The 23,821-nt window shown below is 46.4% G+C and overlaps 1 protein-coding gene across 3 annotated transcripts in view; it reads left to right on the top strand.

Moving 5' to 3' along the window:
* pip5k1ca (phosphatidylinositol-4-phosphate 5-kinase, type I, gamma a) overlaps positions 1–21,615 on the top strand; it is a 45,912-nt gene extending 24,297 nt beyond the window's left edge. Inside the window, exons 2-18 of one of the 3 annotated variants that reach the window (XM_066695140.1) lie at positions 1,796–1,824; positions 2,289–2,381; positions 2,513–2,643; positions 2,739–2,856; positions 4,897–5,049; positions 6,757–7,056; positions 7,191–7,396; positions 8,007–8,090; positions 8,316–8,364; positions 9,661–9,745; positions 9,862–10,023; positions 10,287–10,425; positions 10,627–10,659; positions 10,773–10,871; positions 11,769–11,910; positions 16,333–16,410; positions 17,990–21,615. In XM_066695140.1, coding sequence (XP_066551237.1) covers positions 1,796–1,824; positions 2,289–2,381; positions 2,513–2,643; positions 2,739–2,856; positions 4,897–5,049; positions 6,757–7,056; positions 7,191–7,396; positions 8,007–8,090; positions 8,316–8,364; positions 9,661–9,745; positions 9,862–10,023; positions 10,287–10,425; positions 10,627–10,659; positions 10,773–10,871; positions 11,769–11,910; positions 16,333–16,410; positions 17,990–17,992 — 1,904 coding nt within the window. In that variant the 3' untranslated portion in view covers positions 17,993–21,615. Of the gene's footprint in view, positions 1–1,792; positions 1,825–2,288; positions 2,382–2,512; positions 2,644–2,738; positions 2,857–4,896; positions 5,050–6,756; positions 7,057–7,190; positions 7,397–8,006; positions 8,091–8,315; positions 8,365–9,660; positions 9,746–9,861; positions 10,024–10,286; positions 10,426–10,626; positions 10,660–10,772; positions 10,872–11,768; positions 11,911–16,332; positions 16,411–17,989 lie in introns of all 3 variants that reach the window. The other 2 variants (XM_066695139.1, XM_066695141.1) reach the window with 2 other exon arrangements.
* The last annotated feature ends 2,206 nt before the right edge of the window (positions 21,616–23,821 follow it).

Below are 23,821 nucleotides of genomic sequence, written 5' to 3'. Positions count from 1 at the left end.
TGATATTCATTTATTTATCCATTTATATAAAAAAAAAGGAAAGTTGGAAGAAATCTCTGCTGATCTTGATGGGGGAAAAAAAAAATAATAATAATAAAAACTCAGATATAAGCAGCTATCAGAGCTGGCAGAAACATGGTGCCGAGTGATGGGGGTTATCAGAGAGTCTTTAGCGGTTGCTCATTAGTGGGACATGAAAAGCTGTGCTCCAGTGTTGGAGTGCTGGGGTGTTGCTTTTTTTTTTTTTCTTCTCTCCTTCTCACCTTTATGAGGATTTAATTTTCACATTTTGCGCAGCTCGCAGTGTTGGCAGGCTGTTGGGAACTGTGCAGGGGCGGGAGGGTGGGGGAAGGGTTTTCACTCCCTGAGTCACACGGGCACCCACGAGACGCCTGCCAGGGTACCAGGCTGGGCGGAGGAAGAAACGCACAATAGATCTGAGATCCGGTTTTGGGTCTTACTCAGGAAAAACCCAGTAGCTGCCTATAGACATGCTTTCAGAGCTGGCAACGGGTTTACTACGGCTAGTTTATTCAGTAAAACGGCTGTTCATCACTCAAAATAACTGATGGCACGTTCTTACGGGCGTGGAGGGTCATCCTTCATATCCAATTCACTGTTCAAACTGTGTGGGCTTCCCTTGGTACACTGAGGAGGTCCAGAGGTTCGGGGGATCACACCGCTCTGCAATCACAGGGCTATTTTCAGGTCGGCAGAGGAGCATGTTGATTGTCATGACCTCTGGTAGCCGTTCCATCAAACAATTAACATCCCGGTGGCCCTATTTAAAGTCGAGGTGAGGAAGAGGCAGGACAAAAACGAGGGGAAGTGATTTGTTCACTTTTTCTATGGTAGGAAGCTGTTAATGTGAAAACAACAAACTTTCTACCCCAAAGAGCTCCCTCGCGCTTCCGCTTTGACCTTTGTCTGGCCCCGACTTCCTCCATCCCGACCGCATAGGCTGAGGTGGCCACAACAGCGCTCTTTCATTCACACCAGCTCTTCAGACATGAAATTCATTGGCTCTGTGTCAAATCCACGAATGCACACATTGTGGTGCATGATTCTTTTATTTTAGTGTTGATTTATATAAAAAAAAAAAAAAAAAAAAAAAAAAAAAAAAAAGTTGCTAAAAATCCACTTGAGGCAGTGGGAAAAAAAAAAAATCCAGAACACTTCCTGCTAAAAACTAATTAAATCTTATAAATAAATGAATGAATGTAAGTGCTACTGCACAGTTTTGCTGCTTAAGGGCTGCATTTTTTAATTCCTCCTGAGTGCAAAACTACCTAACAAAATACTTTTATATAAATATTGTAGGGCCCTATTAAATCAGTTTTATTATATTGAATTTTCGGATGTATTTTTCCAGATTTCAGATTTTTCCGTTTAACAACTGGGATAACGAGAATGTGTTTTTGTGTACTTTTTTCCGACGTTCATTCAGTTTGTTGTACGGTGGCTGAAAGGTGTTTTTTCATACGTTGCCATGATGTGTGTTTCTTGAACCCTCTTGTTATACAAACACTGTGTTTTTAGTTTAACCTGACCTGTTATGATGTGTTCGAGCACCTGATTCCGGATTCCGTTTTCCCCCTGAATTCCGCGATTCTGTCAGTGTTCTCCGCAACGCCGATTTCAAAGGGACTTAAAATTGTCATAACCAGTTTTCTTAATCTTTTATTAACTGACCATGTCTTTAAAGTTAAAAAGCATTTTTGTATTGATTCTCAGGTGACTACAGCTTTCAAACATGGTAGTCAAAAACATGTCTTCTTTTCTTGTCTTTCAGAAGCTGCTGCAAAAAAGGCGTTCATCACAGAGGTAAGTGCGATCTCAGTCTGTCCTCTGCCGACCCTCCACCCTGCCAGATACTGTCTGTGAACTAGAGCAGAAATAGCTTGCTGCTGAACAACACGTATTTGACTTTAATCATACTAAGCTGTAAGGCCTGGGTTTATAAGTCTTTAAAGACCTCTGTGTTTTTGTTGTCACTTTTAGTAAGAGTCCTTATCTGTTTTAACACATTTCACAGTATCTCTGTTTTTGTCCCTCTACCATGTTCTTGTTTGTGCTAGAAGAGCTGCAGTATGCATTTGTTTCCCCATTAGCATCAGGAGTTGATGAGCTGTGGCAAAATCCTGCAGTGCGATTTTAAATCCTGCTAGTGGGGGTGTAGGGGGATGGGCTTTGACGTGCAACAATCCTGGGTTATTTGTAATAAATGTGTGGATAACTGGTCTTCGTGACCCGGCACTAGGGTAACCCTGCTCTCCTCCTCCTCCCAGATGCCCTCTTCCTCCGGGCAGCCGGGCTCAGGGCCTGGGAAGAAGATCGGCCACAGGGGAGTGGACGCTTCTGGGGAGACCACCTACAAGAAGGTAAGCGCTTGGTGGCTGTCCCACACGCCAGCTCCCATCGGTCAGTCTAGAGTGAAGCCAGATCCAGTAGATTGGCATTGCACTGTGGCACCTTTTGAATAACAGAACCACTCTCTCGTTCCCTCACGTAGACCACGTCCTCGGCCCTGAAGGGAGCCATCCAGCTGGGCATCGGCTACACCGTGGGCAACCTGAGCTCCAAGCCCGAGAGGGACGTGCTCATGCAGGACTTCTACGTGGTCGAGAGCATCTTCTTCCCCAGGTAACGAGCGCCTCCGTCCCCCGCCCCTACAAACCATCCCCGATGACACGAGCCGGGTTACAGCCTCTCTGTCTCTCTCTCCCCCACCCCCCCAGCGAAGGAAGCAACCTCACCCCGGCGCACCACTTCCCCGACTTCCGCTTCAAGACCTACGCACCCGTTGCCTTCCGCTACTTCCGGGAGCTGTTCGGCATCCGACCCGACGACTACCTGGTAAGGCCCCGCCGGCTGGCATGCTTCTGTCGCTGTGCCCTCACTACTGCCCCCTGCAGGGAGGGGACGCGGCACCGTAAATATCATAATTGTCTGTTCTGTGCAGGAAGATCTGGTATTAGTTTGTGTATGTTTGTTATTTGGGATTTGGACAGCCAGTATGAGATGACGGGGTGCCTTGGGGAAATTATAATGTTCCTACACTTCTATAACTCCTACATAAAGACCAAGCTGAAGAAGGAGAGGGTGTATGTGTGTAAATATGGTACCCAGGTCTTGTTCTTTGCAGTCCTGCTCCCTCACTGACTCCCCCCAGCCTTGTGCAATTACTCAGACCTCACACGGGAATCCCACTGCGTCGGGGAGCTGGGCCAGGCCGGCTGGATTTAAATGTGATATCGGTAACGCTTCTAAATGAGAGGGTTGGCAGATCATGTATGCATTGAAGTGACAGAGTGTCATTATGGGTCTTATTACTGCTGCCTGATTGCATGCTATCGACAGAAAGGGGGATCCTGGGTAGTTCAGTGCGAGGGTAGTCTGTGCACTTATCTCTGGATCCTGGCGCAAATAAACAGGATTGTCCTTGAAATACGTGTGGCGCTGTGTGTGTGTTTGCTCCTAAGCTTGTATAAAAAGAAAAACAGATACACACACACACACGCATGCACACACTCACACTCGCTCTCTCTCCCACACACACTCACACACACGCTCACCTTCTCTCACACAAACTTTTTCTCAGCAACCCGCTCGACTGTAAAAAGCATCACCACACAGCAAGAGAACAAAGAGCATCTGACGTGAACGTGGCTGCATTTTCACAGCAGCACAGGCGCGGGAGGTTATTTATATACCTCGTTGGTTTCACACACTCCTGAGTTGACACGTCCTCGAGTCGCAGCTCTGCGCAGCGCCGTGCGGTAGCTGTTTCAGCCCGGCTCTTGGCGGACGGTGGAGACAGAGATTCAGTAGCTCTAAGCCTTGATGCTTTCACGCCCCCGCCGTGCGTGCTCCAGATGGAGATTAAGACTTTCCTATTTAAGCTCAGGGCTGAAAGTGGCTGCGGTCCCTGGTCATTGTGATGCGGCCCTGTGCGTTTCCTCGGACACCAGCCATTACCTCGGCTCGAGAGACCTCTTCATCTTCTCGCAGGCAGGCCCATCGAGAGAGGAAGAAAAGGCAAATCTGACATTTAAGACAGAGAGAGAGAAATATGTGGACTGAAACACAGGCTTAAACCCTATTAAACTGGGCACCCCTTCCCTAAAACAAAGTGGTGGAAATGATCTCACTTCTGTGACCAGCCTTTTGCACCAGTGTCTGGCCCAGTCCCAGCAGGATCCACAAGGCCGAGCTGCCAGAATCCTGATGGGTTAGTGTCTGCTCCAGTTTGTGCTTAGGCTTGTCTCATGTTGAGCATGGCAGGGCTATGTGAATCGGTCGGCACTGCTACAGGCCGGATTGAGAGTCCACCGGCCCGTGTGGGGATAGGGCTACACGGTGTGGCCTGTCATATCATAAACTGATTGGTCACCCACCCAAGCCAGTAACTCAGTCCGATTAGTCATAGTTGACAGCCGTGATAAGTTTTGTTGTTACAGATATCAAAAGTGACTCAATGGGCCTTCAGGCTGTGCAGGACCATTGGGACCTGCAGCGGGGGTCCGCATTTGATCGTTGCCACTCAATCTGAGAGAACCCGCTTCCTGTGTTCCACAGCATTCGATTCTCTGCACATCTATGTTCATCAAAGAGTCCACACACACACACACACACACACACACACACACACACACACACACACGTGTTACTCGAGTCCCGTTCGACAAAGGAGAACATGTGCTTGGTGCGATTACATTCTCAGCTCCTCTGCGGCACAACCACAGAGCAGATGGCTGGGTAGATCGCCAGTTTTAGTAGCAGTGTGGTTTTACAGTGCAGAATTTTTATTTTTGTCCTCCCCCTTTCATAAAAGAGATACACGAGAAGCTCTCAAAAATAAGGTCTCTCTCGCTCTCTCTCTCTCTCTCCTCGCAGTACTCCCTGTGTAACGAGCCCCTGATAGAGCTGTCCAACCCCGGGGCCAGCGGCTCTCTCTTCTATGTCACCCGGGACGATGAGTTCATAATCAAGACCGTCATGCACAAGGAGGCCGAGTTCTTACAGAAGCTGCTGCCAGGCTACTACATGGTGAGTCTCCTGCCTGGCCCCGGGGCCTCCCATTGGCCCCTGTGCAAGAGAGGCTGTCAGTCGTCTCCAGCATTCTGTGGCCATTACCTGAATGCACTAATAATTCTGTTGTGGGTGATTTATTTGTTTTATAGGGTTTCCTCATAGTCCAGTCAAATTCCTTTGCTTAATCAGGTTTGGTCAGATTCCTCGTCAACCCATCAGATTAGTTCATCTTCTTCCAGTATGGTGGATTTTTTATTTATTTTTATAAACGTCAAGATTATTATTGTGTAAACATGGAAACTAGGGTAGATGTATAGCGAACAGAGAGACCTGAAGGGATAGCAGATTTGTTACTCTTGTTTTGATGTGCTGGTTTTGTATTTCTCCTCAATCCCCATTTGTCCTTAATACAAATACACCCCGATGGAAACATTGTTATTGCTTGCTTGTTTTGGTTGATCCCAACAGCCGCGCTCTGCTCCTTGTTACCGAGATGTATGCGAACTGCCTCAAACTGGCTGAAACCCAGCCGGGCGCAGGCAGGCATGGTTGGGATAGCGTGGCGGAGAGCTGGGAGCTTGTGAAGCAGGGTTTAATGCTGGCGAATGCTTAATGTCAGCACAGGGGACGCATGGTTAAACAGCCACATTACCATGCTAATTTGCCTGACTATTTCCATCCCAACTGTCCTTGGGGCGACCATATCAGAACGCCGACTGTTGTCACATTCTCGTGTTGCTGTTTTTCTGTGTTGTTTTACATGTTGTAAACGTTGTACCACTGAGAACAGATGGTAATCCTGCTCTTTCGAGGGTTTCGAGGTCAGGACTGCACAATCTTATCCTGACGCGCACTGTGCATCAACGGCTCTCTCCCTCTCAATCGCCCGGCCTCTCTCCCCCTCGAGGGTTTGTTGGTTTATTTTATTTTATTTTATTTTTTAGCTAGTAGGCCCGGGGTGGCGATTTTGCGCGCATTCACGGTGCGCCCGCCCCCTCAGCCAATGGGGACACAGATTGACGAGGGAGTCCGGTGTGGTCGGCACTGATCCCCACCAATTGCAGAGGTGACCTGCCTGGGTGTGACCTGCATCCACTCATCAGCAGTGCGTCCTGAAACTAACAGTGTGGAAGAGTGGCTATTAATAGTTTGTGTTAATAAACGATGTGTGTGCTGAATTACTGAGAGCTCACCCGCCTGGCCCTGCACTGGTGAAAAATGAGAGAGCATGATCGAGGAAAAATATTTAAGTCTAGCTTTTTTTAATAAAACAGCTAGTGACCATATAATCTTATTAAACATGGGATTTTATTGTCTTGTATCAACACGTCATCCAGGGGATTATTAAATCTGTATTTTTGGTTCCATCAGTCAGCCCTGGTTGACAGGTTGTACACTTTACAATACAGATTAAACTCATCGCTTCCTGAATAAAAGTCAGTTGCTACATTACTTTCTTTGGATCTTGATGTATCATAGGCGGAGAGACCTATATAGAATCTCGAGGGAAGCTGCTGCTGCTCTCTGTATTACATGACAGTTTTCTTCCCTCATGCACCGAAAGCATTTTGTTGGCGGTTGTGCCTCCCCGTCTCCTGACCAGATCAAATGAGGATGCTAGAGAAACACACATATGACTTGTGGGATCGCAGCCCACATTAGCTTTGGTGTTACACTCTGACCTAAGCGCTCTCTCTCTCTCTCTCTCTCTCTCTCTCTCAGAACCTCAACCAGAACCCCCGCACCCTGCTGCCGAAATTCTACGGCCTCTACTGCATCCAGTCGGGGGGCAAGAATATCCGCATGGTGGTGATGAACAACGTGCTGCCCCGCGTCGTGCGCATGCATCTCAAATACGACCTCAAGGGTTCCACGTACAAACGGCGCGCCTCCAAGAAGGAGCGCGAGAAGTCCAGCCCCACCTTCAAGGACCTGGACTTCATGCAGGACCTGCAGGATGGCCTGATGCTAGACATTGACACCTACAACGCCCTGGTCAAGACCCTCCAGAGAGACTGTCTGGTGAGCAGGCCGATTCTGAATTTGCGGTGTCATTTTCGGCATATTCAGTTTCTTTAAAATTGTCTTATTTACAAAGTTTGACATCTTTGAGAACCAACAACAACAACAACATCAGGCGGTTCTTGTTTGCGCAGGTGCTGGAGAGCTTCAAAATCATGGACTACAGCCTCCTGCTTGGTGTCCACAATCTGGACCAGGCGGAGCGGGAGCGCCAGACCGAAGGCTCTCAGGGCTCCAGTGACGAGAAGAGGCCGGTGGCTCAGAAGGCCCTCTACTCCACTGCCATGGAGTCCATCCAGGGCGGTGCGGCCTGTGGGGAGTCCATCGACACCGATGACACGTAAGAGCCACTGCCACCCTCACGTGCCTGTGCTCCCGTACACCCATGTCTCACTCTCACTCTCTCTCACGCACACAGCTGGCCGTACAACTGTGCGATCTGTCTCTTCCAGCTCTTCCGGCCATCTGGGTCTCTTGGGACATTTCATAATGGAATATGGAAACCACAGAATTCGACACCATTGAGTTGTGCAGTACCGTCTTAGAACTGAGCACCGTCTATTGGAGAAAATAGTTCTAACAAGTCTTATCCCGTTGTCACAATCTGGAACAAACTCCCCAGCAATGTGTTTGAAGCTGAAAATTTGGGAACATTAAATCCTTGGATGACTTAATGGACACCAAACGAGCATGATGGGTCAAATGGCCTCCTCTCCTTTGTAAACTTTATATTCTTATTCGCAGTTTTGACAATTTATTTCCCGTTATTCTCCCATGGTGTACATTTGATATTTGTGCCTCAACACCCTAGTTTATTGTGTCAACTTCCTTGGACTTAGCTTTGCAGAGATGACCACATCCAACCAGTTCTGACCAGTGTCTTCCAGAGAGGCAGGTGACGTTGGGGTCGGCGTGATTCCTGTAATGCGTTTCTCTTGTTCTCCCTGCAGGATGGGAGGTATCCCAGCAGTCAGTGGGAAAGGGGAACGTCTCCTACTCTACATAGGAATCATAGACATCCTCCAGTCTTACAGGTAGGCTGTCCGTTACTCGCTTCCTCCTGTATTCTGTTACTGTTCCTTTTTTTGTATGTATGGAATCGTATTCTATAAAACTGCAATTCTAGTTGCATGCACAGTTACTTGGTATTTGCAGGGGAAGTGGATTAAAAAACAATCGCACGATATATCGGGCTTCGTGCTGTGGGGATTGAATAGTGTTTCCTGCTTGGCTTATGTAATTCTCTTTTAAATTTACAGGCTTATCAAGAAATTGGAGCACACCTGGAAGGCTCTGGTTCACGATGGCGTGAGTAGGATTTTTCCCATTGTCTGTTTTTGAGCATATGAGTTTTTGCCGAATTATGTGGTCTATTATTATTTTATTTTTTTCCTCATGCATTTTGGACTACATATGACTTTGGATTTCTGCTTTGGGGTGCAGGTGCCTAATCTTAGCCTCATTCAATAATCTGTTCTGTAGGGGACTACCACCCTCGGGAATTATAAATCTGAGATGAATACCGCACTGGAAGAGGAAGCCAGATTGTTACAATCTAGTAGCCTCGATGGGCCGGGAAATTTGGAATCCTGTTGCTGCACATGATTGAATTATTTATGGCCGATCGCAGACAGGGCATCATCCGTCTCACCCAAAGTCTACTTTCGCTCCGTATACTGTGTACACCCAGGCTTTCTGCACCACGTATTCTTTCCATCTCATGCATTTATTGATGAAGCTGGGCGGCCTGGTTTCTGCTTTGAATCCTCGCCCTGTGCCGTCTCTGTGAGTCAGTCCAGGGCAGGACAGCGCAGCTCCGCAGGAGTGACAGAGGCATCAGCGATGTGTCTGTGATGTGTCTGCGCTTGTCCACAGTGGTCGTCTGGCGTCCATTATGAAGCGAGCAATGTCTGACCAAAGCGCTAATGTATTGCTCACTTGGGCTCCTTAAGAATGCAGTAAAACCATTTCAAATCACTGTAAAGGGTCACTATAATTATAAAGAGAACAATATTAGCTATCGGTTTGTGATAGAACTGAGTGCTGTGAAATAAATCTGCAGGAGGGATGAGATATTTTTTTGACAGCACTGTAACTGTCTTCATTTGAGTCTATACAGCTGCGGTATTCCTCTTGGGTGGAGGGCGGCGGGACGTTCCGGTCTTTAGCATCATTGTACGAGCCCTGTGCGTTGACACCACGACTAACTGTGCCGTACAATACATACTTATTGTAAACTCAGCATTCGAGTCTGGCAGAGGACAGTCATTTGTCTTTGTTATTATGTGATCGAATACTGATTTGACATTTGGGCTCACTGATGCATGTGCAAGAAAAGGAATGTGTCGATTCTATTTTGAATTGAATGCTGTGTTGTCTGCCGGGGGGACTTCCTGGTGTGGCGTTGCCTGTGCCATAGATTAGTCTGGGCAGCTTGGAAGTGCCCTCTGCTGGGGAGAAGTAGAGGTACACCCAGGAAATGCCCTCGGCCTTGCAAAAAGTTGTTCGACCGTGGTTGTGAAAAGGGGAACTCGGTTGCTTGCAGTGATGGGGATTGGGGTACTGGTGTGGTCTTTACCCCGGGCTCCCGTTCTTGTCTTTCAGGACACGGTGTCGGTGCACAGGCCTAGCTTCTACGCAGACCGGTTCTTCAAATTCATGAGCAGCACGGTCTTCAGAAAGAACTCCTGTGAGTAACGGCACAGTTTTCAAAGGGGGCAGAGGATTCTGGATTAGCTCTGGACCAGGCGCACCAACAGCAATCGTTTGACTGACCCTGCGCAATTCTCTCCCGTTTCGATCCAGCCTTGAAGTCTTCGCCCTCCAAGAAGGGACGGGTAGCCCTCATGGTGCCCAAGTACACCGGCCCTGGCGCGGCCTTCTCTGCCTGCCAGCTGCCCTCCGAGAGAGACGAGAACATCTACGACCTGCGGGGCGCCAGGAGCTTCCCCACCCTGGAGGATGAGGGTAACCTCACTCTTTCTGCCCCGGTCAGCCAAGAGCGACTAGGCCCCTGGTGGCACTCGACAAGCCTCAGACTAGGAAAGTGTTACTCTAGTCTAAAGAGAAAAATGGAATGGCCTGTCCACCCTGCAAGAGCCAGGAGTGGGTCAGACAACTAACGTAGGTGGGGATGAAAGTTAGGAACCCCGGTCTTATTCTTCAGGTTAAGGTTAGAGGTGGATGTGTAGCAGTACTGAAGTGTTCTCTCTCTTTGGTGCCTCCTGCAGGACGACCAGACCTCCTGCCTTGCACTCCTCCGTCCTTTGAAGAAGCGACGACGGCCTCTATAGCAACAACGCTCTCCTCCACTTCCCTGTCCATCCCTGAGCGTTCCCCCTCCGACACCTCTGAGCACCCGCGCTACAGGTATTCCGATCCAGTCATTGAGGGCCACAATCCAGTCCATTCTGTTTAAATCATCATAGTATAAATTAATAATTATTCTTGTTAACCAATTAAGAGCTCGGGGACAGTGGAACCCAAACCAGGGCTTTCACTTGCGAGGGGTGGGTTTCATGTAGAGTTTGGTGTAGTCTCCTGACCTGTGGTTTTTTGTTCTCTCTTCAGGAGGCACACCCAGTCGTCCGGACACGAAGGAAGGTGAGACAGAATCACAAAGTGTTGGGAGCTTTGGTAGAGATGGGGCACAGTGTGGGGATTTGTTTTTTTGTGTTCTGCTCTATCCCTGACTCTGAGTCTGTCTGTGGGTGCAGGTCTCATGATGAAGACCTGCAGACCATTACGGTGGAAGTGGAGGTGAAGCGCCATGACAGTGAGCCCACCATGGCCCCCCAGCCCTCCCCCGAGAGCAGGTACCCAGACCACGTCTCCTCCTCATTTATAACTTTTCTGATGTTCTCACACACTCAGCTCAAGTAGATCTCAAAGCGCTCTGACCGAGACCCCCAGAAACTAGCGTACTGCCTTTCCAAGCCTCTTACCATTTCACTCGGTCCAGGATGCTTCTTCGCCAGCTTTCTCTGGGTTCTCCAGGGCATCACAAGACTAGTTCAGCACACAACTGATGAGCTCAGCGGCATTATCTCCCCGGCCATTTTGATAAGGCTTTGCATCTCCCCCATGGCACTGTAAGCTCCGGCTCTAATTCCCAGGATTGTGGTGTGAACTCCTGTCCACGGCTAAGACGGCAGTATTTGGAGCAGCAGCGAAATTAGGTTAAGAGTCTGTGAGAAGCTGGGCAGAGCTTCTGATGGGGAAAATGTGCAGAACAGAACAGAAGCCGGTCACGGTGAGGTTTGGGGTGAGGGGATAGGAAAGGGTAGGAGGCGTCAAAAACTGGGTATCAAAAATCGGCAAGTGCGTTTCCTCCCTGATGGGTGACCTCACCACGTCGTCAACTTAGTGACTCATTCACGGCCTTGTGATAAATATGGGCTGCCACCAGCCGGTCCCACAATCAAAGTCAAAATAGACCAGATTAGAAAAGAGACGTCTTTGAACTGGTGGCAGAAAGGGATTTTGTCATTGCTGGTCTCTGTCCCTAAGAAAGAGCATCTCTCTGGGTTAAACCACATTGTTTTTATAGTATGATCATCTCATATACTGTGCCTGCTATGGCATTGTGTGCCTTCCATAGGATAAGAAGTTTTCTGTTGCTGTTTTTAAGCTCATGATGTCAGGGTGGGATGCTGTGACATCACTGTCAGTCAGTGTTTAACCCCCTTCTCACTCTGTCTGTCTGTGCTCAGTGAGCTTCCTGAAGTGTCGTCCTCAGTGCCACCCAGTCCGAAGGTGGTGGTGGAGCCCGACGCCGCCAGCCAGCTGTCCGAGTCCACCAGTCACGCCTCTGTGGAGGAAGAGGAGGACGTGCCAATCTCAGACCTCTGTTTCGTAAGCCCCGCCTCCTTCCATTTATTGTTCTGAACTGTAATGCGATATTCAAAATCAAACTCTGACCTCAACTTCGTGGCTGGACAGGCTCCTAAAACGTTCAGGAATGGAGAAGATTTTTCCAGAAGGATCCCACGTTTGTTGTTTTTTGTTTGTTTGTTTGTAGTCCTGTTCTCGGAGCCGAGCTATGGAGGCATTAACATATTCACCACCTGCAGGAGAATAAAAGCCCGATTTGTATTTATGCTTTTAAGATGCTCATAAAACTAAGCTGGCGGAGCTGGAGAATTGCTTTTCCCCAGGGGGCCCTAACTCAGTGACAAAACCAGCTCTCCAGCCAGGTTAGAGACGCGTTTCAAGGGCACTTAACACAACGGCACGCAGCACTGCGGCGATTAGTAACTGCCCGGCTTTTCAGTACAGGATTATCTGATAGAGAGATCTGAAGGCAAGCTGCATGCACCTCTCAATGTAAATAATTGGAAATACAGCCTTCACAGGACAAGTGTCTTGAATCCACAGGGTTTTAAATAATAGAGTTGTTGTTGTTTTTTTTACAGTTAAATCAGGCCATCTGATTCATTCCTGTCCTTTTCCAATTGTTCAGGCAGGGTTGAGGGGAACAGCAAGGACAGCAACATGGATATTATAATCTTCCTCACGCAGCCCCGTACTTATTCTGTTTCCAGAGTGTGTCATTATAGGAGGATGGACGGTCATTATTCTAGTTTTGTTCTGGTGCTGCCGGCGTCCGCAGTGCGGGTCTAGTGAGCGACTGTCGGGGGGGCAGCTGTAGGAAATAGGCTTCCCACAGCAACGCACTGTGGCCGGTGTGTTGGTGTCCCCGGCTGACCGAGTCTGACTGGCTTTGCTGTCCTGCAGGCTCACAGTCAGGACGACTTGGTGGATCTGTGAGAGCCCCACCCCCCCCCCGACCCCCGCGTGAGTGGCCATGTGCTGTTTGTGTGTTTGCATTTGTTCACGCCTTTTATTTTTCTTCTCCTTGTGCATTTATGGATGCCGATTGGGAATAAAACTCTCCCGAAACTCCTTTTGATTCTCTGAACTTCACCATAGTTGCCCAAGCTGCTCTGTTGCCCAGCTGCCCGACTGAAACGCATTTAATCTCCATTTGATTTTATCCTCAATGTATACCAGCATACGGAAATGTATCCAGCTACGATTGAGTGAATTTGTCCATAAATACAAACCTGTGTCCGTAAACATCTGCATGCAGTCGAGTAACACAGTGCTGGAACAGAAACAGCTGGATTAAGACTTGAGTCCAGTGCCCTGTGCTCCTCGGCAGCCGGTGAAGCTGTAGGTGACGAGCAGAGCGCATGCTGTACCACGTTGCTCTCATGGCATGGCCTTGCTCCCCTCATCGCTGGCGTGCGATTGTGTGTGTGTGTGTGTGTGTGTGCTGTGTGTACAAGAGGGGGGTGTTTTCTTTGCATGTCTCTTTGTGTTCAAAATAAAGAAGTCAAACACCTGTTCCAAACTGCCGTCTCCGTGGTTTAGGAGAGACTGTCTGCGTTTTGCAAAAATGCAGAAATGCGAGAAAAAGCCACGTTGGGTTTTGGTTTCGTGTGCCATCAGCACGGCCTCTGCTTCGGAAGCCGGCGTTTTCGGTTAGGCACAGGGGGGACGGAAAGAAATGGGGTCCAAAACCATCCAGAGGCTTGCAGTGGCGTAGTCTCATTGTGGTTCTCCCCATGTCTTCTTGAACTTGAAACAATAAAGAGATGCAGTGGATGTCTGTGACCCGGTCTGCCGTCATTCCTGCGGTCCTGTGTGTTTGAGCTCAGCTGCTCTGAGGTAAAGTCTATACAGAGACTGTCTTTTGTCTGAAATCTGGTCTGTTTCACAACAGTAAGGCAATCTGGCTTGTGTTCCCAGGAAAGAAAAGCTTTGACGGGCCTTGTTACGTGCTTAGTGTAATCAGACTCGTGTGTGTGGAATAACAGTCTTGCTAACAGTCTTACAGGAGTGTGTGTGTGTTCATGAATATACTTTGGAGCACAAGTCTGCCATTTCAGTTTGATTTATTCATTCCTCTTACTCCATCCCTTATTTTGGTCTTCTGGTTTCAGTTGACTCTTCCTCTGGGGGTGGGGGGGCGGGGTATTTAACTTTTAATTGATCTGTTCATTGCTTGCTTCATTTCATTTGTGTTTTTGTTCTTCTTTTAACATTTTTCTGTGCATGCTCTGCCTTCCTGCCCCGTTCACGCTGTCTTTTTTGTTTTTTGTTTCGTTCTTTCTTTTCCATGTCATTTTCTCATCCCCTTCCACCTACTCTTTTTTTCTCACTCATCCATCATGCATCCATCCGTCCTCCATGCCGCCTCGATCTGTCGCTCTCCGTCGGCTCAGTTCTCCGACGGCAGGCACTGGATCTACTCCCCCGTTCCTCGCCGGGTCGAGCGGCACGCCAGCACCTGCTCCACTGTAAGTTGTGGGCCGGCCTTCAGGGCTCCCGCGGCCGACGCCGATAGTTACGCCATTTACTCTCAGTCCCCGGATCTAAACTTGAGCCCCAGCTTTGGACGTGTAGCGATTGCCTGCTGTTTCCAGTCAGATCTGTTCCTTTGTCACAGTAGTAGTCTATTTCCCCCAAAGATAACTGAAAATGAGCTCTGCCACCCTTATGCCACCACTTCACTAACCAATCAGACGATGATGTATTTACCCTTTCATCAGATAGCCCCCACAAGTGTTTCTCTCAGCAGAACTGTTGCACTTCGGTATTATCGTTGATTAAGAGGAACTACAGTGAAGAATTACTTCAAACCAAAACCAAAACCACAAAAAAAAAAAAAAACACTAAACAAAACAGGAAGTCATCACAGGCGACAGCAGATGAAGCAAACGAAGGTGTAGTCATGATGTATAGCACTATAAAACTTGCATCTATCCACGAGATGTTCTTGCTCTGATGTGTAGTCGTGTCTTGTTCGTCCTGTCACAATTTCTGCTTAGACTTGACCAATTATAATTTCGTATAATGATCATAATAGCAGAATTCCTAAGAAACAGTGTGCTGAACGATAAGAGACTCTAAATGCAGAGCTTTAGTCACGCCGTAACTGTGCCGTGCCGCCTCCCGGCAAACCATCAGAGCTCAGAGGTTAGTGCCCATTGGGATGTGATTCAGGTATGAAAAGTAGCGGATTAACGCCAGCTGTTCCCGGCAGCTGTGAAATCCAGGTAGAGAGAACTTTGAAGAAGTGGAAGGAAAGAACGACGGGGGGGAAAAAGACACATCTGGTCCCGTTCGATAAGAATGCAGTTCCAGGCCAGGGATTATTGGGCCTGGAGGAGAAGAGAAGGATCCACAGGGTGGGGTTCACAGGAACACATGTTTGCAGAAGACGAAGTAAAGTACTTTGAACCAGCGCCGTATCGTTTAATCGTCCCTGGCCCTGAAGAATTGTTTGATTTTATATACAAAAAAAAAAAAAAAACAGCATCAGGGAACGGGCCCGGTTCTCCTGTCCGCTTTAATTCACTAAGAACACTCCCAGGTTAGGAGAGGTCGAGCTACACTTCATAGGGATTGGTAGACGAGCCAGGTAGTGATTTGTATCCTTTGAATTCTTCCTCAGGTATATTGTTTGTTTACTTGTAGGGCCCTGCCTCGTTTGTTCGCAGTTTTTCCTTCTTTTCTTCTCTTTTGATATTCTTTGCGGAAAAAAACACCAAATACTATTCAGTTTTTCCTCTTGCAAAGAAAATATATCTTGATATAAAAAATAAAAAAAGGTACTGAGTTCAGCATGTTTAAAAAACTATGACAGTGAGACAAAAGAAGCAACAGACTGGTAGTTGATTTACTCCCTGAGCTATTTTATTTGTCGGTGCAGGAAAAATACATCATGATATAACTGTTGTAAGTAGGGTCTTGTTAAAAAGGCTTTTGTCTTCTGGGCAGGAAGCAATGATGTCGTTAGGCAAGTAATTACACTCATTGGCACAAACACATTGAGATTACCTTGAATAAAATCTACCCTTAATTATTTGAGGCTCAGATTTTAATGATTGCGTTACATTGTGACTGAGTTTTAAAGTCTTTTTTTAACCCATTAAGCTTAACCCTCAAGAATCCAGTGTGGTGAATAAGTCACAAACATGTTGTGTGGCAGAAAAAATACCCTCTCAATGTGCCTGTCTGTGCCACCGATGCCACGCGGGTTCCTTAGGATTAACTCTGAAGTTTGAAGTGTCCTGTAAAAGGGGTCAGATGCTAAAATAGATGCTAAAGTAGATAATGCTATTTCTTTCCATTTTACATTCTTTTCCAGCCTTTCTCTTACCAGTCTCTTTCTCTTTCCTGTCTCTCTCTCTCTGTGGGGCGCTTTCCGTTTCTGTCTGTGTCCTGTGTCTCTGTGGCGCCCCCTGGTGTCTCCTCCTGTCATAGCAGCCTCCCGAGGACAGGAGCTGGGTGTACTCCCCTCTGCACTATGGCTCCCAGCCCCACTCGGACAGGGAGAGCAAAACAGTAAGTGTCGGCTTCCCCTACGAAGGGGGTCACGTTCCCCCCAAAACAGGACTCCCACATGCCCTGCAAAGCCTGGGGGGGGGGGGGGAATCACTTCGAAGATTCATGGAAATAGTAATAAAAAAAAAATACAACAACCTAGTAACAGGATGATTGAGCATGTTCTATTTCAGACTGAACCACCTGACCGTGTGTTTAAAACTGAACTGCAGGAAATGGAAAGTTTGGTGTTGATGTTGATTAACTGAAATTCCCTAGGGGATCAGAAATACAAACATACACAAATCCACACGGGATTGTGGGAACCCTGACCTTTGCTGTTGTCCTGAGTTAGCTCAGCTACGGCTTGTACTCAATAGAGTTTCATCCCAGTTCTCCCCATTTTTCACTGCCAAGCCTTCCGATCGATGTGTATTTTTATTTCGCTCTTAAGCATCATTTTTAGGGGCTTTGGTTTTTTTTTTTTTCCTGCCTCTCCGCTTCTCAGCTGCCTCTGCTTCTGTGGGCTCTATGTACTTGTTGCTTTGCTTTGCTTTTGGGCTCTTCGGCAACAGCTGGCCGTATAATTTGGGGATTCCCCCCCTCAGCTGCCCGATCAGGGTCCTAGCCCGGAGGTTGGGGGTTCGACTCTCTCACTCCCACTAAGTCACCTGCAAGGGAGACAGGGGGGGCTTTGGGGACCTGTGTCTTTACTGCAGAGGACGGATAAGCTCTGCTTTAGCCATGTCCAGACTGGCCGTCGTTCTCGAGAGATGTCTCGAGGGTCACGTGACTAGCTCCAGCCATCACCTCACATCAGTCCTGCTGGAGATCCGTTTCCTTATTTTATTTTAATCGAAATAGGTTTATATATTCATGTTCTAGATTGAACATCGGAGTGTGTCTCTTCACATCGGAGCTGCAAACCTCTTCCGTAAAGCATGCTTGTCCGGTTATATTATCTGCCGAGGCTGGGCAGCGCCAGCAATTCGGAGGGAGCACGGTGTACAGAACAGGGGGACGTAGCATCACTAGGGGTTACAGGGAATATTATAGCACAGGTGGAGGTGCGTTTCTATAAGCCGATGTTTCAATATCGGTAATTAAACTGAGAACAACACAGTTTGAGCAGGGAGAGGGGATGGATGGATGTGATTCTTCTAATCCTAGGGCCCTCCAATATATACATCTCATATTTACTATATATTTCACAATCAAGCAAAGATGCAATACAAGGCACTTTGCATCATACGGGAGATGCAAATTAGAACATGGGTTCATATTTACAGAGCTTGATCAAGATAGCGTGAATAAACCAAGGCACAAAAAACTCTTCTTAAAAGCAGCCTATACCTCTACATGCAAATTCAACACTTTGCCAGCAAGTGTTAAGTTAAAGTTAATCGGCACTGAATTATCCTAACAACTAAATCTTGAAGAGAACTAACAGCCAGATAATAAATTGTGGACTTGAGTTCCTGCTACAAAAACAACTAGCAAAGAACGCAAAATGGCTCCTTCCCTTCTGAATCCTTCTTCCTTGTATTTTCCGTGTTCTTCAAGCCGATCTAATTTATCCCTCTCTCTCTCCCCCCCACAGTAAACTGTATGGGAGCTGACCCGAGCGCCGAGGAGACGAGGGGCCCTGGAGCTGTACTTTTCCGACACTTCCAACGTGCTGGGAAGACCCTTTGATTGGCGGGATTGGAATCCGCATCCAGAAGGCTAAACCGGCAGAGACGCCACCCCACAGACGCACCCTGCCACTTCTCAATGCCCCCCTCCGAGCCCCTGCCCCCCACGCCCTCCTTCAAACTCATACATGAAAAACACCTCGTACACGAGGACAGGCCAGTTTCCCCGCCATTTTAACTCGGTTGGCATGGAGAGGGGAAGGAAGTTTAAAATTAACTCCCAGCATTTTGCTTTATATTATTTCAAACTGCTCCGAACTTTATTTGTGGATCATATGTGTTACAAAACCTTATCATTGTTTTTATTATTATTATTATTTATGCACTTTTCCAGTCGTCTTTTTATACTGTGAATTTTTTTTTTATGTACATAAAACAATAGGTAGGGCACGCTACACTGAACTGCAGTCTATTTATTTTTCATCCCGTGTTCGGTTTGTCCCACGGAGTCGACTTTTAGAACCTCGCCAAGAGCCTCCCTTTATATTTATTTTCATTTTTTGAGGATCTTTTTTATTTTATTTGACTTTTCATCTCTAAGCGACGTGCTGAGGGGAGTTTTAGATCTACCATGATGGAAAATGCTCTGTTATTGTTGAAAACGGGGGCTGCTGGGTAATGGGGATGATGGGAGCCGATTAGCTGTGGCACTTTAAAACGCGCTCGTTTGTTTTAAAAACCCTGACACGCACACACACAACTTGTCCTATTCAGCTGCAGACCCCTGTGCTCTGGCTGTGCAGTTGTGTAGTGAAGTGGTGGTGTTTTCACCGCCAAGAGAGACTCCATGCAGGAACACCTTTAATCTACTGAGGCGTTTGATTTTCGCTTTACGTTTTTTTTATAATTTGTTAATATTATCATATTTATTTGTTGTTCTTTATTTTAACCAGCCAGTTCTTTTCTAGCGAGTAACTACAATTTTAAGGAATAGGACAGAAAAAAACGGTATCGTCCGCCAAAAGAAAGGTTTCCTAAATGGTTTGTTTTTCTGTTTGTTTTAAATAGTCACGTACCGCAATTGTACCCAGGCTCTGCTGATTGTGTACCCTGTGGGTCATGCAACAATAGCTGTGGACAGGCCTTCTGAGGACACTGTACAATAGATGCACAATCAGGTAAAAACAGTTGTGTTTTGGTTTGTGTTGTTGGTGTGGGTGCCGCTCGTGAAACAACACACTCCCACTGAAGACGCATCTTCACAGCAGTGGACGGGGACTAAAATATCTCTTGCTTTGGGGGCGGGTGGGTGTGGGGGGCTACTCGGCTACACAGCGATCTTCTCCGCCTGCATCTGGAGAAGTTTAACGCAATAAAACTGACAACAATCCTTCTGAATTGCACTTCAAGCTCTGTGTCACACTAGTCTTACAGATACCCTGGCAGGCCCTGTCATTCTTGGGTGACCTGCCAGTGATACGGCTCATACGTCGCGCTACTTAAAGATATCGTCCAGCCTTTGACAGTGGTGTAATTGTTGCTTCTCGCACATTGAGAGACTCCTGTAGGTATTCTTGCTTCTCTGTGCTCATCTGGGTTTATCGCACTTCTCTCGGGGAAGGAAGGCCCGGCCCACGTCTCCTAGTCTCCTTCGCCGGCCTCGTCCGTTCCGGCGCCGCGGCCGGACGTGTGCCGGCGTTCATTCTGTGTCGTTTGTGCATTTCCTGTGCTCATCGTCAACGTCTACATTAGACCATGCGTGTAAACATGTGAAAACCTACACTACCGGGCAGCTGTTGTCCGAAGGAACCCGCCTGTGCCGTTCACACCACGGCGCCACGCCCAGCAGGCCGCTCTGCCGAGATCGAGAGACGGCGAGAACGCGATTGGTTCTTCCTCACTTCTAGTCTAGTTTGGATTGGCTGGCCCAGCTTCAAGGCGGGACCTAAGTTGAGTGATTTTAACAGGCTCGTAGAAAGCTCAGAGTTCCAGTTTTTGAAAGGGGAACCTTTTTTTTGTGTGGATTCCCTAGAAATACATTTCCAACCTCCTGTTGAGATTTATTTATATTATTCCCCCCCGTGTATATATTAAAAGCACCTCCACGATCATATGTTACTTTAATGTGGATATTCATTTTGTTGTTTTGTTTTGTATCAAGCTGTGTAATGTGACATACTGGGGATAACAATATCAGAGAATGAGAGGGTGTTGGGGGGGATTATTTAGTTTTTCTCTCTTATCAAGGCGGGGGATTGGGAACCGAATCCTGTAAATTGTTGTTTATTATTGTTCCGATGTGCAGTGGCCAGTTATAATTAGTTGCTGTAATTAACAAAAAATGACGATAAAAAAAAAATCAAACCACCAAAAGAAAAATACAAGTTAACAGCAATGTATTTATAATGTGTAGCTACTTGATATTTGATTGCCTTATTGAGAAATGCAACGAAACAATTGTTAGGTTTCCATTGTAGTGATCTATTTATTTCAAAGTCAAGTTCGAGAATCAGTCCCTGCGATGTGTATATAAACTATATAAATATATATAAATATATTTTCCATTTGAATTGGAGAATATTATTTTTTATTTTTTATTTGACTTTACTTTTTTGTAGGCTGCTAGCAAAGACCTGACTGAGATCCATATCTGACCTGCTGTACTATACTTCACGAGGATGACTTGAGTGACGAATGCGATTTGTTTTGTCGGGAAATCGGAGCTGTTTCTTTGCAAACACGACTGGGGCCAGAGGTGTAAATTGCTTCTCTTTCACTGGGGCTCCTGGTTTTAAATGTTAGTCGTGTGCGTTTGCGTGTGTGTCTGAGCATGTGAGTGAGTGAGAATGAGAAGAACGCGAAGCTGAATACCATCTTGTGACATTTGACCCTCATTTTAAATAGATCGTTGTTTTCATAAAGACCAAAGTAGAAGAAGTAAGCAAATCCAAATTGATAACAAAAAATATATGTATAACAGAAGAGCGAATTATGCATTGTCCTAAACACAAAAGACACACACACACACACACACACACACACTGGACCACTCTTCTCAACACAGTTATTTTGTTCAATTCATGATCATTTTTTGGGGATTGCTGCCCATATTGTGGCTAGTACATTACAGAAGCTTTTGGTACCCTTTTTGTTTTCCTGTATCTCTGCAGAACAATAAATCCTGTCAAGTCCACATCTTCTTGTACGGCTCATTCGTTCAGGATTTTAATGTGTGTGTTGAGGGTGGGGGGGCGCGGCGGGAAGAAACAGCTCTGATTCTGTTTTTTTTATATATTTATTTTTCAAACACCATTCAGAGTCAGGCATTTTGTTCTGTTAAAAGGTGTAGCAGCAACTGACAATGCAGATTTACTAGTCAAAGTGAAGTTATTGTATATTATTATTAGTAGTAGTATGATTTGAGAACTAATGATATAACTGGTCATCACGGGTTGACTGGGGAGACGAATTTCAAGTTCAGCGATGAGAGATGCAAGTTTGTGACTTTATCTATGAATAAAGTGTCTGTATAATGTATATTTAAATAAAATATTGCAGAAAACATTGAATAAAAATATTAAATGGAATCCAACTTTGTCTCTGCTCTTTTAATTCAATTGTAAGGTATATGGTACTCTATTCTGTAACTACAGAGCTCTCTCCTGGATTATAAAGCATTGTGACACAAACGCACATCTACAGGAGCTGTATAATAGTGCGATATACAGAGGACACACGGGAGGAATATATCAATTTTAAAGCTTTGTGTCTGTCTCTGTTTGCGTGCTCTACTGTGATGTCAGAACTGTGACGTCACCTCATCTGACACCTGGACGTTTCCAGTGATGCAGACGGCTAGGAGTCTAGTCCCTTCTCAGATCGGCTCTGGGACGGCCCTGAGAGCACTACAGGCAGCGGTGAGCCCCAATACACTATCCGGTCAGGCTGTAGGCGCTGCTTTTACAGACCCAAAGACGGATCAATAAACACGTAGCCATACTGGAATTACAGGCCCGGTGCCTTTCTCTTGTAAAGGATTCTGGCGGGGATTCAGAACCCATTTGTCAATTTTTGCTAAACTAATTAACTGGGGACATGCTTGAATTGGTAAGACTGAAGCAACCAGACAGCCATGATGGACAAAATGCCAACATCGTATTTCAAAACAGCATTTTCTGAGCAGAACTTCTACCCTCTGCATTCACTTGAACTCAGTAACGAACATTTCAGCAGGTTAAGCACATTTTTAAAAGGAAAAATGGAACCATTTCCTGTGTCGTGTTGGATAAAGATTATATTAAAACTCAAACATACAGTAAATAGCTGTTATGTTATTTGTATTTATATATTTGATCATTTATTAGCAGATTACCAGGAGGAAGTGCAGGAGGCCAGTCCAGCAAGAGGAGACCCTGGGCAAGTCTGATCGGTTACCATATGGGATTACAGGAGGCACGGGAGAGATCTCAGGAGAAGGTCCAAGTCCTGCAGGAGATGCTGGCCAAGTCCAACTTCAGTCACCGGCAGGAAATGCAGGAGCTCCAACAGAAAATCGGCAGAACTGTGGAGCAAGCAAATACATATACAATTGGTGACCACTAGCTTGAATTGTTTCCCCTTAAGATTCAACAGGTCTCTGTTTGTTTCCCAAAGCAGCCCAGACAGCGAAACGTCAACAGATGACTACATTCGGTATTTAGTCACTGTCCAGGAAAGACTCCAGCGTCTGCAGTCGGGTAAAAGCAAACGAATGAGCTGTTGGTCTTGCCAGCGATAGACTGGAAAAAAACAACAGACGATGAGATGTGAAGTTATTTGAATAGGTAGTAAAAAATAATGGTATATTTAATAAACTATGACTGGGCTAATTAGAGACTAAACCTCTACATACAGAGAATGACAGTGGTAGCTTAAAAGAGTAAAACATTGGCTGGGAAATATAGTAATAATAATGCAAATAAACCATCTGGGTTTTATAAATATTGGCTTAGTTATAAAATATGTTGATATAGATTGTTGCCCTTGATTGAAGTGGGTTAAAGGAGTGCGGAAGGGTGTGCGATATTCTCAGAAAGAAAATAACAAACCGTAGATTGAGTAGGCGTGGCTTTGCTGGGAGATATACTTGAAGCCTTAATCATACACCGTAGAAAGCTATTCAAACCACTAAGGCTGCTCTGATGTGACTGGTGCAGGGAAAAGGCATGACAAGAGCAGACTTTGTTTACCAGTGTAATTGAATTTTGCTGACATGAATTGCTCAGCAGTTATTTTGCATTCCCGGTTCAGAAGCAACCTTGGGTTACGGCTGCTAGGAATGCATCACAATAACCCCTTCAGTCCAAAACACGTTACACTGATCTAGACAAAACAAGATGGAATTAGAGTGAAGTAAAGGCTGCAGTTTTATTGCAGTTGACATGACAGCACCTCATATCCACACTGAGTCACAAACCCAAGCCAACTTCTTTCATCATTCTTCCTTCAGACAAGTTTTGATTGGATGCCTTGAAAACTGCACTTCGTTAGTGTGGAAACCAGTTTAGACATTTGGGATACTCGTCTGGAAGACTGCTATTGCTGTTCTAGAGGCAGTTCAGAGGAGAGCAACCAGACTTATTCCAGGTCTGAAGGGAAAGTCCTACTGAGAGACTGAGGAACTGAACCTTTTCACCCTGGAACAGAGGAGACTACGTGGGGACTTGATTCAAGTCTTCAAAATCATGAAAGGCATCAACCACATCAAACCAGAGGAGCTTTTCCAGATCAGCAGGGACACACGCACCCGGGACACAAAT

Source organism: Amia ocellicauda, chromosome 22 (genome assembly GCF_036373705.1).
Source record: "Amia ocellicauda isolate fAmiCal2 chromosome 22, fAmiCal2.hap1, whole genome shotgun sequence".
NCBI classification, from domain to species: Eukaryota; Metazoa; Chordata; class Actinopteri; order Amiiformes; family Amiidae; genus Amia; species Amia ocellicauda.
Note: the sequence above shows the minus strand (reverse complement) of the source record. Positions and strands in the feature narration are given on the sequence as shown.